Source organism: Manacus candei, unplaced genomic scaffold, assembly GCF_025592945.1.
Source record: "Manacus candei isolate 608988 ecotype Guabito, Panama unplaced genomic scaffold, ASM2559294v1 h1tg000018l, whole genome shotgun sequence".
In the NCBI taxonomy this organism is placed as follows: domain Eukaryota; kingdom Metazoa; phylum Chordata; class Aves; order Passeriformes; family Pipridae; genus Manacus; species Manacus candei.
The window spans coordinates 3,591,080-3,603,316 of record NW_026138066.1 but is presented as its reverse complement, the minus strand read 5'-3'; the positions used below and the strand labels follow the sequence as shown (position 1 = coordinate 3,603,316).

Sequence of the window (12,237 nt, the reverse complement as noted above, 5' to 3'; positions counted from 1 at the left end):
CCTTTAAACTTGTAGTCAGCTGTGCATGACATTCAGGGGAAAATAAGACCAGGCTCATAATTTTGTAACTGAAAGGAATGTGATGTTCCTGGCATAGGATAGAAGGTAACATACAAAGCAATTGATACTGTACTTTTCTCTCTGTATGCATCTAAGTCATACAACATAGATCCAAAATTTAGGTACCCAGATTTGATGTTTTAGCTAATTATTTTGCTATATTTTTTTTCTTATTTGAAGCTGTCATAATATTCATGCAGCTCTAACTTTGCTCTCAGGTTCCAATAGACACAATACCTCACTTATCTGTTCCTGATCTCATATATACAAGATACCTAGTTTACAAAAGCTGAAACTCTCAAGAAAAGATCTAATAATCTCATTTCTGCAGAGCACTGTAAGAAAAAACCATTTAAACTGATGCATACCCTTAAGCTGAGACTGTTAGGAGGCAGCCTAATTTTGGTGTGTACTGCTTGATGAAATATTTGTGGATAGCTTAGAAAAGTGGAAGAACTAATACAACATCAAGAGACAAAGCAGCTCTTCTTGCCACTTCCACTGTGTCATAAGCTGCTGGAACTGGCAATTTCATGAGAAATTTCCAGCATTGATCTATATAAAATGGAAGAAAAAAACCCAAACAAACAAAAAAATTCAACCAAATCAACCAACCAACCAACTAAAAAAAAAAAAAAACACCAAAAAATTACTAGATTCTTTGGTTTGTTTCCAAAACTCCATATTAGCAGAAGAAGAAGGATTTGCCAGCAGAATCAGTTCCACTTCCAGACAATGTCCCTAGCCATTATGCAGTAGGACTTTTAGGGACACCTCAGATGTGTGTGTATGTGTTCTTATTCCTAGCACCTCAATTTTCTGTCAATGAATCCGTGTCTGTGATAAAAACCTTATGAGGAGACACAACTCTACTTTGAAAACAATTCTCTCTGGAGGAAGAAGTGCAAAATTTCATTGATGCTCTGATTGTGGAGATGTTGATAATGCTAAGGAAAGAAATAGGGCTATCCCTTCTCACTACAAAATCTGAAAAAGTTTTAGACCCTGCTGCTGCTTCTAATACTGACTTGTGGGTCTAATTTATGATCAGATCAAATAGGAGCCATTAAAACAACTCATAAACATACTGAAATAATAGATCCCTGCGCAAAAGTTGTCTAGATGGAGACTGACACTTCAGTAATAAAGGAAGTGGAAATGAGCATCAACCTCCAAGTGAGGATAGAAACCCAAAAGATACTGAAACAGATGTCCTGCTTGCTTGAACTGGGCAGGCACTACCCTAAGGGTGCAGTTCACCTCTCTGGCTAAAGCCACTGGCTTCATGGAGGGCTATATTTGGCCTGGTGTTCACAGCCACTGGAAGAAGATGAGTACTTGCAGGGGGCCCACCAGTGCCTCTTTTGAACTGAGACTAACTGAGCCCCTTTAAAATGGTGATCAGCTAATGGTACTGTACCAATACAGAGCATCTGCTGTACCAAGAGATAGATTCCCTTAAAACCAGCTGCAGCCTAAGTGCTTCTCCTCAACTGGCACTTTCTACCTCTGTGCTTGCTTGTGCATCACAGCATTCATCAAGTTTGCAAATCACTAACACTATCACATGGCATTTCCATTATAGGTATTAACCTGACTGTGTGGAAGCTGTGGAGGCTTTATGATGCTGGATCTGCACCATTCCTTTTGTATATCCAGAAATGCATGTTAGAGTTATTTCTTCCCCATTACCTTAGCCTAAAATCCACATTTTCATCAAACCCCACTCAATAGCTTATTTGAATCCATGCTAACACTGGATAGCAACACACTATAACAGACATTAATTTTAAAAGTCCTACTGTGCCCGGATTAGTAAAGTCCTCCTCCCATGGAGTTTGGTCATGAAAATCCACATGACGCACGTCCACTGTCCCCCACTCACCACAGATCACCCACCACTCCTTAGCATCCTGCAACAGCCATAAGACTGCAGTACAAGAGGCCAAAGGATGCTGGCAGCATTTCCACTCTCCGAAAAAACACAGAGATTTGCTATTTGAAATGTCCAGATCTCATCAGAAATTAGTGCAATGAACCTCATGTTATAGAGGAAAACAAAAGAAACAAACCAAACCAAAGTCAACAGGTGCAGATGGTTGGACCTGAGGGAAAAACTTCCTTTCTTATCTACTTTTGGTGATGGATGTTGCTTTAAGGATGTCTGACAAACAAATCAATTAAACACATAGAGCTGGTGCAAATATGGGTAACTGCCTTCAGACTTTTCCAAGCAATGTGTGTGTCTGTGTGATCTCCAGCATGGGCAGCCTTGACAGTGAGTAGAAGAAGGACTGAAGAGGATCAAAAAGGGGTTTAAAAGAGAGGCAAGGCAGTGAGTTCCTAGAGACACTAAAAAATTGGAAGAACGAACTGAATAGCAAACAGCAATTTTGGGGGAAATGCCTCTTGGGACTGTGGGTCCAAAAAAAGGGGATTCTGGCAGAAGAAATGTGAGAGGGAGGGAAAAGAGAAAATTTCCTAATATGAAGAGACAGGGGGAGGAAAGGATTGAGGGACCACAGGGAATTTAGCAGTAGCAATTACAAAGAAAGATGGGAGGCAGATAACAAGGAGATATGAGAACTGGTGATAGACACTCTGGAGTATGAATGGAAAAATACATCCAAATAATCAAAATGATGAGCTAGTCAGGGCACTGGGGCAGTGGCAGGGAACATTTTCCAGTGTGTTTTGAAGTGCTAAAGTTAGCAGGCTCATTTCTAGCGTCTTCCTCTGTAGAAAATGGAAAGAGACAGGCTTCTTCAGGGAGCATATCAAAGCAGCAACGTTTTTTCTGAAGAGCCTGTCTCTCTACTCTCCCAGTAGGGAGCCAAGCTGCATAACCAAAGTATCTACATGGAACACCTAAAACAAACACATGTCAAAATAACATCAACTAAAACCTGTGAACTGCGATAATTTGGATAGCAGGTAGTAGAAAAAAGGGAAACAACAGAAATAAAATAAAGAAATTCAGAAGAATCTACTCAGAAAAAAATCATTTTTTTGTTGATTATTCTGGTGAACATTTGACAGCCGTTTCTCATACATTAACTGGAAGTAGTTGAATTGTAATTCTATTGATGCAAAGTTGAACACCTTAAATAAACAAAAGCTCTCAAAGCCATGAGAATAAAGTTCAAGCGTGTAACTTATTTATCCATTTGAGTTAAATAAGTAAAATCTGTGCCACAATTTTATTCCCATACTAGTTTTTCTCTTGAGCAAATAATTATGCATGCTACATCTCACTGCATGGGCAGTCCACAAATAAATTTTGAAATTTGTTCTTTTAAATGAAAGATGAGAATTCTCCAGCAAATGCATTATAGACTCCAAATCATTCAGGTTTAAATGCTCAGTATTCAAGGCTAACTTAAATACTTCCTTCAATTGTGAGGCACTGACTATTGATATTAAAAGGTGTGTTGGTATTAGGGGGTTACACAATCTGAAGTTTCCTGCTCAAGACCATTAAGCACTCACATGTAAATTCTTTTGCTTGCAAACTGCATTCGTTTGAATTTCAGTGGAATGCAAAAATAGAAAAAACAAACAACTAGAGAAAGTTTCCTTCAAAATGTCAACATAAACCAGGACTTTTATGCCTCTCTTTGGCTCTTTTCTACTTGTTGATCTCTTTCTTTGCAAGTTACTCTTTCTGTCCTTGTGTCCCTAACAAGCTAAGCATGAGAGCACAAGCACTTCGAGCAAATGAGTTGTTACCCTGAAAGACTTCCCATGATTGGGGTCTGAAGCAAAGACCTTTTGCAAATCTACATCTCTTCAAATCTAGGATTTGGATAGGATGAAGACTGGAAATGCTCCAGACATAGAATTAGGGAGCTATACTTCTTGAAATATTTGTTATGTTTATGGTGGTATTTTAAGACATAAGACACTTGCAAATGTCACTGCACCCTTGTTATTGCTCACAAACAGTATAAAGTCTGTGCAAGAGGGGTTTCTGTAAAAATACTGATTGGAAAGAAGTTTCTAAAAGGATGCTTGGAAATGTATCCTGGTGATTTTATTGGAAATAAAAAGCTAACAATTACAGGACATCTCTGTGCAAGAAAATCCCAGTGCTCAAAATACAGGTGCCTGATGACTATTTCTAAGTAACTTATGCAAATTTCACAAGGAGTATTGGTTCTGATACTGCTCATCTGAATACTCTTGCAGGGTCATTCTGCCATGTCCAAACACTATGAACAGAAAAAGAGCTGACAAAAAATAATTAAACAGATGGGTATGAAAATCACTACATAAAACTGTGGAAGTTTTGAAGCTGGTTTGAAGCTGGCTCCCTGCCAAGTCTCCAAACCTTACCAGGAAGATTCCTCTAAGGTAGCTGCCCTGGTTTTGGCTGGATTAGTTAATTTTTTTCTTAGTAGCTGGTACAGTGCTGCATTTTGAATGTAATGTGAGACTAGTGTTGGTAACACATGGATGTTTTAGTTGTTACTAAGGCCTGCTTACCCTAAGTCAAGTACTTTTCAGTTTCCCCTGCTCTGCCAGTGAGCAGATGCACAAGAAGCTGGGAGGGAGCACAGTCAGGACAGCTGATCTAAACTGTCCAAAGGGTTATTCCATACCACGGAACTCCATTCCCATTATATAAACTGAGGGGAGTTGGCCAGAACACGCTACTCAGGTGCAGGCTGGGCATCAGTCTGTAGGCGGTGAGCAATTGTGCATCTCTTGTTTCCCTTGGATTTTATCCCACTCCCTCTCCTTTCCGTTCAAATTGATATTGTAATTATTATAATTTTTATAATAATCATTATTAGATTTTATCTTGTTTCACTTATTAAAATGTTCTTATCTCAACCCACAAGTTTTACTTTTCTTTTTTTCCCAATTCTCTTCCCCACTACAGTGGGGGTGGGGGCAGGCGGTAATCTAGTGGTTGCATGGTACTTGGCTGCTGGCTGGGATTAAACCACGACAGTAGCATTAAATCAGGAGAGAAGAAGCAAAGTCAGTGATGGTGGTGGGCTTAACTATACTAAGCCCAGCAATTCAAAACAGCAGTGTATGGACAAGCACAGCAAGCAGAAGAGATTAGGGTGTAGCCAAACACTAACGCATCTTCAGAAATATGAAACACCATCAGAAATCAGCTTCCTTTACATCAAAATGCAAGCAGACTTCTCAGGATGATTGGTGGTGCTGTGCAGAAAACAGTTGCTGCAAGCCAAATCTACCATAAGTAAAAGAAGTGCATTTTGAAGGATTGCATTGTGAGAAAAGTCAGACTGTTTAATTAGGAATCAATGATTAATTTTGATATGTTGTTCTTAACAATAACTATGATGTAAAGGAAATTTAACAGGTAGCTCCATGAACAGAGGAGTAGATGGAACCTGGATCCCCAAATACCTGTGTCTTAGTACTTAAGAAGATGAGAAGCTTTGCCTGCAGTTGGGTGTTTTTAAAGTCTTCCTCTCAGATGGTTTCACCATTACCTAACAGAGGTTTAGTGCTCCTGCTGCAGTCCTCCTTTCAATAAGAACATTTATGGGATCCCTCTTTTTTTCCCCCCATCTACTTTAATGCAACTGGTAGTTCTTTAGTCTCTCCGAGGCCTCAGCCTCTCTGTAGATTTGGTCATGGTGTGCTGTGGTCATTGGATGAAGGACAAACACTTTCCACATGCATACATGTATGTATACACAGAGAGCATAATCCCACACCCCTCATTTCCTAACAGATCATCCAAACAAAAATAAACAGGGTTTTTCAAAATGACAAATCGTAACAGTGTTCCCAGAAAAGGCCAAATAGAGCACAAAAAGGCCAAAAATTAGGTTTTGCAGATTTTGTTTTGAAATTACTTTGTTTGTTTTTACCTACAGCCAATCATTCTCTGGCAAGGTTTCCAAGGTGATCTGTGTGTAAGCAGAAGAGAACAGAGTTCAGTCTTCCAGACCCAGTCCTGGCACTCAATTTTACAGGAGTAAAATTGAGCTTGAACTGCTCTTCATTTGCAAACTGAGCTCAGCTGGTGCAGGTACAGCTGAACCCCACATAGTCTGAAACTGCATACTCAAGCAAGGAATTACCGGAAGTTAGAAAGCTCTCACGCTGCCAGGGCAAATTGCAAAGGGTCTTGGGTCACTGCTGAACAGTGGTCACCAGGCCTCCAAGTGCTATCCTACCTCACTTACAGTTGGTTTTGCCCACACCCACATTTGCCTACAAGTAGGAGAATTCCTCAAAATCTATTTCCACAACTCAGTTCAGAGAGGTGGGCAGCATCTCTCCAAGGGCTCAATATATTTGTCTTATCTATAGAAGGAAATCCGTCCCACTGGTCTCCCAATGCAGTGGTCCATCCACATGGAAAGGAGTAGGGAGGGAATGTCCTTCCAAGCAATAGAGACACTTCCAGTAACACCTCACAGAGGTGTCCAGTAATGGAAATGAGCCCAATACCATCACAAGAAAGGAACCATTTGGGCCCCTTAGGCAGTCTGGGGTTTGTTTATTCAGATTCATGTCCTTTTTAATTCGAGGGTTCTGGAGAAATGTGAATCTTACACTTTGTGCTATTAAACACTGAATCCCAGGGATGTCAGTGGATCTCACAATAACAGTCACACAGGCAGTGAAATGAGAGACCACATAAGACCCAGTGGAGATGGGGTAGGGTGCTACAAGAAGGCAATGAAATATGCTCTGAAGACATTTAAGTATCTAATTGTAGCAATGAGAAAAAGCAAATGTCTGCAGTTCTGTCTTTGTTACACAGTACAACTCCACACAGCTAATTTGATTCCGTGTGTGAAAAATCCAGAAGAAAAACATTTAGTCCTGTTCTCCAGGACCACTTCCTGTGATTTAGAACATGGGCATCACACAGATTCACTGTTGGTTCCAAAAATGGAAACATCCAGCCTTTCTTGCCGTATTGGTCATGATGACATTTGAAAAGACAATTTGCTTAACACTACTGTTAAAAGAACCAAAGATAACACCTGAAACCAGAGTGATGTGCATTTCCTCATAGCTGCTTGTGTTTCAGTTAAGAAACATGGTTTGTTTTCCAGTACGTGTTATCACTTGCTGTGTTTACATCATGTCAAAAGTGATAAAGAAGCAGAATCAAAACTGTATTAATCCTGCATAATTAATACTTTAAATGCATGTTATTGTTTGAATGGGTTCAGCAACATGATTCCTGAAAGAGTGCAAACAAGGGACACTGAGCAGGAAGCTCTGAGCAGCACAAGCAGTGGGTCTGGGCAAGAGCCTGTTTATGTCCTTCCCTTGAGAAAGGGGTTGTGTATTTGACAACAAATACTTTTTCCAGACAACAGCAGTTCATTGCACTGAGTGGAAGGTTCTGGTTTTGAATGAAACTTTGCTGGAAAGGTTTCACATCTTTCACATTGTCAAAAGCTCATTTAGGGCAACCACCTCAGATGATCAATAAATCAAAGCCTAATTGGTAGGTGTAGTCAATAAGCTTCTTTCTTGGTCTTTCTCAGCAGGACATCTAGAAGCTGTTACTCATCGTATAAGTAATCAGAGAGTAATTGGGCCAGAGAGACTGATGCCCTAACCTGCCATGGGGAGATTAGGACATGCCACTTGCACCACAGTGGACAGCTTCTGTCTGTTCAGGGACATTTATACTCCCAGATAGGCATCTAGAGTCCAGACCAACACAGACATGATTTCACAGCTCAGCTTAATAATTCTGCCAGACCAGATTTCCACCTGCACCCTCTCCTTTCAACATGCACTCAGAAGTAACTCCAAAAGACCTGCCAAACCCAGAGGTCCCAGGAGAGAGCAGTGCTCCATGATCTGGGTTTGGCTGTTGGGTGTCTGATCGTTCATTTCTATTTTAAAATACAGAGGGCTGCTGAAAATCACGTCTCGGAAGGGTCAGATTCAGGCAGGTCAGAGTGCCTTGTACTGAACTCAGAGCACTTGCAGCAAAGACTGCTTCCAGTAAATCCAGCTGTGGTTAAGAGCCAGGAAAGGCTGGGCAGGAAGGAGGCTTCATCTACCTTCCATGAAAGGAAACGGAGGAATTTTTGGTCCTCAAGCTGGTACTGACTTTTCCCAGAAAATCACCTCTAGCATAGCACTATGCCAATGCACAGCTCAAGATGAAAGATACTGTGCAAACCTTCTGAGCCCTGCTGCTGTGTGTGCCTGTGCTGCTGTCAAGCACATCTAAGGCAACTTTGGCATCCTTTCACCTTCATTCCACATCTGGGGTTGCTGATATATGGCAAAGTGGTGAATGTGGTATTTGCTGTTAGTCTTGTGTGTGCTGCTAGCTATAGGAACGGGCACATCTCCACTGCTTGGCATCCACAGCTTTCAAACCCCATAGGTGTTTTTGATGTATTCCTCTGTGGGTAAGATATGTGAAGTTCCACTTCTGATATTCCTGTGTACTTTGACTCTTGAACCTGCAATTAGTTGAAGACTCTTAAGTAAAACGTGAGCACAGTGCAGGTAGTGGGGCTTCCCTGTTATGCAACTTCAGTGTTCAGCAACTTCCTTGGTAATTCTCATTCAGCGAGTTACCTTCCAGATTGCTCAACCCATGGAAATGTATATATTAAACCATATTTTCACCTTCTTCATTTGGGGAGATGGTGGCCTATGCTAACGAGGAAGGGTAGGTTCCCTATCCTGGGGAAATGTCAAGTGAAATTCTTTCCTCCAAAAGCCCTGGACGGCGATCCAAGTTTGCAGTGTAACCCCATTCAGGCGGAGCTCTGCCCTGGCGCCGCATCCCGAAGCCTGGGCGCCCCGGGGCCCGGAGGCGCGGGGCGGGCTGCGATGGTCCGGGACGGCCCGGCCGGGACCGCGCTGCGGGGATCACCGCCCCTTCTCGCTCCGCGGGGGCGCGCACCGCCGCGGGGAGGAGCGGGCACCGGTACCGTATAAGGCCCGCCCGCCGTCCCGGCTCCGACACTCGCGCTGCCGCTCCCGGCGCAGCCCGCTCCCCCTCCCGCCCCAGCAGGCACACGGTGGAGACCTGCGCGGGGCGCACCGCACCTGTCCCGGCGGCGGACACCGGCCCGCCTCTCTTTGCTTCTGTCCCGGTGTGCGCATCGCACCGTTCCGCACCTGTCCCGTCGGGGGTCACCGCAGCGCACAGCACCGCTCCGCTTCTGTCCCAGTGCTGTGCACCGCACCGCCCCTGACGCGGTCCCGGCGGGGGGCACCTCCCCGGGGCCCATCTTCATCTGCTTCCTCCTGCTCAGGCCGCTCTGTGCCAGCCCTGAGGGGGCAGCAGCTGCCCCTCTAATTTTGGGGCAGATCCTTGGCTCCAAGGGTGAATCCCTCTGGTAGAATGGCGCGCTTCACCGCCTGGGACTATGTGGTATTTGCGGCCATGCTGCTGATCTCAGCCGTCATTGGGGTCTACTACGCCTTCGTGGGAGGGGGGCAGAAGACATCAAAGGACTTCCTCACGGCAGGCCGCAGCATGAGTGCCCTCCCGGTTGCACTGTCCCTCACTGCCAGCTTCATGTCAGCCGTCACCGTGCTGGGCACCCCTGCCGAAATCTATCGCTATGGTGCCGTCTTCTGCGTCTTTGCCATCACCTACTGCCTGGTGGTGCTGTGCAGTGCCGAGATCTTCCTGCCCGTTTTCTACAGGCTGGGCATTACCAGCACCTATGAGGTAAGGTTGAGTGGAAGGAACCTTTCCCCAGCCTTTAGGGAGCTTGGGGGGATCTCATGCCTGCTTCTACATGTCTGTCCTCCATCTCTTCCTGCAAATCCCCTGCACTATCTGCTCTCCTGTGTCACCACACTCCTGAGAGCAGGCTGCAACCGGCTCTGTCCCCAAGTCTGCCCACACTGTCTCTGCAGAGAGGAGATGCTCAACCCTGCTGTCTTGGCTCAGGAGCTGTGCGTCATGCCAGATTTGTTTCCTCACTCCAGATACTCAGTTCAGTAGGTGGATTAATCTTTGTGCAGCTTGGATGGTGACATGTCATTAATCATCTGTAATTAATATACCAAGACAGAGCACAAGAGCATCTACTATAGGAACCAGAGTTCTCACATCATGCTCCCTTCAGATTGGTTTCTAAGCCTAGGTGTAACCACAAAAGTCCCCTTTTGGCAGACTATGTATCTGTGCTGTTCCTAGAGATTTTAGGGACACTCCTTGCCACCTGAGGCTGTTTACACCACTGAATGTCTTCATCATGCATATACAGGGAAGTCAGCAAGTGCTCTGTGTCTGCGAGCATTCTCTTACTTCCACCAAAATAAGGCTGAGCTGGTCTTCAGCTCAGCCTGTAAGTTAAACCTATAGCCATCAGGGCAGAGACATCTGGGGTGGTGGGACAATCACAGGTCAAGTCTGACTGTTTTGGGGTGGGGAAGCATCTGGTCAGGATTTTCTTCTGATTCAGAACATTGGTGCAACCTCTTTATCTTCCTGCTTGAAGGTAGTTCATAGCTGCAGATTTGGAGGCAACTGCTTTTTTGACAGAGGACTTTGGGAAAGGAGCATCGGTGCAGGTGAAAATCCTTGACTAGCTACTTTGGTCTTTAGCATTTTATTACACTGAACAGAGGTGTTGCAGCACTGGAGGCTGAAAACAAGATTTCTGTTGGTAGATTTAGATAAGGATCCACCAACAGAAATCTCTGGTGGCTTCCAGTGTGTTTTAAACTACTAATCTTTGGACTGTCATGATGATACTTAAATAGGGCTCTTTTAAATAAAGGTTTATAATTATGACTGGAAGCTCACTGATTATCTTGGGGTTAAACCAGAGTAATGCACCTATAAAAGATACATCTTCTATTTCTGGACAGAGTTCAGAGTTCTAACAACTTTTTGTGTGTGTCCAGGGGTTCTGGACTGCTTCCTTGTGTGGACATGCTCACAGATCACGTTTTAAATGCTCAGTTCACAAGTGAGCACTTTGAGATGCTTCAGTGTTTGTGTTGATTGAACAGATTGTCAGGCAAATGAGATGCCTCTTGTACAACCACACACCAAGAAGGTTGTTAGGGCAGATAGTGGGAAGAAATCTGTCCTACAGCATGACAAACTCATTCAGAGATTGTGTTGTCCCAGGCTAGACAGAAAAAATGAGGATTTCTGTTTCACAGGTGGCTGAATTTTGACTTACTAGTAAAATATGGCAGGCTGCCTTGGGCAGCGCAAAAGGTGAGATTACCACTGAAAACCTTCTGCCCTCTCTCACAGCAGTTTAGATGGATACACATAATATGCCAGAGTTTCCAAATCGACTTAGAAATAGTCACAACGTTTTCTTTTTCTCTCTGATTTCACAACACAATTGGGTTTTGTTGTTTGCTGTTGTTTGGACTTGATTCTTGTGGATTTTTGTCCCTTCCAGCTCAGGATAGTCAATGATTTTGTGATAATATATCCTGGTCTTTTCTGTAGACTCCACTGTATACTGAGTAGCTTATGTCTACTTCACTTATTTGTGTTATTACCCTGTGGTGAGGTCTGTAAAAAGATATCAACTCAAGTTGAAAGAGTTATCCATCAGGATGACTCTACGAGTTTTGGCCATTCATGCAAATGTAAAAACAATGCTATGCTCTTTCTTTGTTTCTTATTGCTTCATTCTAGTGAAGTGATGGATTCATTCCTATCAATAGTGTCAAATTTCAATATAAACATTGGTATTTTCTTCTCTTTTGCAGTATTTAGAACTTCGGTTTAATAAATATCTACGCCTCTGTGGAACGGTCCTCTTCATTATACAAACGGCAAGTAAACCTTGAAGCTGTTCTGTGGTCCTCAGGGCCACCAGAATTATTTGGTTGAGTGTAACTGCTGTTTTCTCTGAGCAGTTGATGAGGTTACCAGAGTGCCTGGGTGGCTGGGAGCAGGAGAAACAAAGCCCTTTCTGCTCCAAAGTGGTGAGAGGCAGAGCAGATGCTGGGCTACCTGACTCTCGGGTCTCTGTGTGCACTGTTGAACACCCTGAGCAGTCACTTGACATTAGCACCATGCTAAGAGACGAGCGACCCTTCACTGCAGGGTAGCAGTGTGAAGAGCAGTCATTCGCTTGCCTGCTGGAGAAACCCACAATGGGTTCAAAATATAAACATGTCCCAGTTATATACAGTGGCAGTTTTCATCCTCTGGTGTGTGGATTCTTGGAGTCTAACCAATTTTCAAGGGTCTGTGAAAGG

The 12,237-nt window shown here is 43.6% G+C and overlaps 1 protein-coding gene across 1 annotated transcript in view; it reads left to right on the top strand.

The window, feature by feature from the left end:
* The first annotated feature begins 9,007 nt into the window (after positions 1–9,007).
* Positions 9,008–12,237, top strand: part of SLC5A8 (solute carrier family 5 member 8) — a 28,470-nt gene continuing 25,240 nt past the window's right edge. The window contains exons 1-2 of the mRNA XM_051784871.1: positions 9,008–9,724; positions 11,743–11,808. Of these exons, the coding sequence (XP_051640831.1) occupies positions 9,392–9,724; positions 11,743–11,808 (399 nt within the window). The 5' untranslated portion in view covers positions 9,008–9,391. The remainder of the gene's footprint in view (positions 9,725–11,742; positions 11,809–12,237) is intronic.